Source organism: Rhinopithecus bieti, unplaced genomic scaffold (genome assembly GCF_001698545.2).
Source record: "Rhinopithecus bieti isolate Rb0 unplaced genomic scaffold, ASM169854v2 scaffold_8294, whole genome shotgun sequence".
Taxonomy (NCBI): Eukaryota; Metazoa; Chordata; class Mammalia; order Primates; family Cercopithecidae; genus Rhinopithecus; species Rhinopithecus bieti.
Window position 1 is genome coordinate 1 of NW_016883999.1, and position 900 is coordinate 900.

At 41.2% G+C, this 900-nt stretch overlaps 1 protein-coding gene across 1 annotated transcript; it reads left to right on the forward strand.

Moving 5' to 3' along the window:
* Positions 1 to 434: 434 nt before the first annotated feature.
* On the forward strand, positions 435 to 892 carry LOC108525807 (transcription initiation factor TFIID subunit 7-like; the record flags this gene model as incomplete). The annotated part of the gene is made up of 2 exons (XM_017866631.1): positions 435 to 659; positions 855 to 892. Coding segments are annotated over exons 1-2 (255 nt in total), but the record flags the coding sequence as incomplete, so codon positions are not given.
* Positions 893 to 900: the final 8 nt, after the last annotated feature.

Genomic DNA, 900 nt, shown 5'->3' on the forward strand with positions numbered 1-900 from the left:
GGTTTTGCCACGTTGGCCAGGCTGGTCTCCAACTCCTGGCCTCAAGTGATCTGCCCGCGTTGGCCTCCCAAAGTGCTGGGATTATACGTGCGAGCCACCACACCCAGCCCTTCTTCCCTCTTATTGGTCCCTTGGCAGTTTAGGGGTTTTAGATTGGTGTTCTAATCTCCCATCCACCGCTGGTATTTTAACTTCCTATGACCCTTAGAGTCTCTAAATGTCTTGATCACTCACTACATGAATGAATGTTAACAGTGTTTTGCACTTGCTGTCCTTGTTTTACAAAGGGAATAATCTTCCTGCATGAAAAAAATGATTTATAAAATGTACTGGTTGCCTGGGGAATGTGAAAGTAAGGAGTATAATTTTATCTGGAGTATGAGTCATTTGCAGAGTTTTAGATAGTTCACCTTCTTCTTGCTTAAAACCAGTAGAATATGATATGCTTCGGGAGATGTTCAGTGATTCTAGAAGTAACAATGATGATGATGAGGATGAGGATGATGAAGATGAGGATGAGGATGAGGATGAGGATGAGGATGAAGATGAAGAAGAAGAAGAAGAGGAAGATTATTCTGAAGAGTATCTGGAAAGGCAGCTTCAGGCCAAGTTTATTGAATCTGGCCAGTATAGGGCAAATGAAGGTACCAGTTCAATAGGTAAGTCAGAGAAAAAACAAAGGGATGGGACCAGGGTGGGTGGCAGTGCTAAAGGCTGACTCTAAGCTTACATTAGACTCAAAGCTAAGCTCAAGAAGTTATTGCTCAGATGTTTAGTGGAGTTTTACTTGATTTGGATCTTGGTCCATTCATTTAGGCTATATTTAATATATAAGTTCTATGTATCTCTGTTAGTCATGGAAATTCAGAAGCAGATTGATAAAAGGAGAAAAGCTCCATG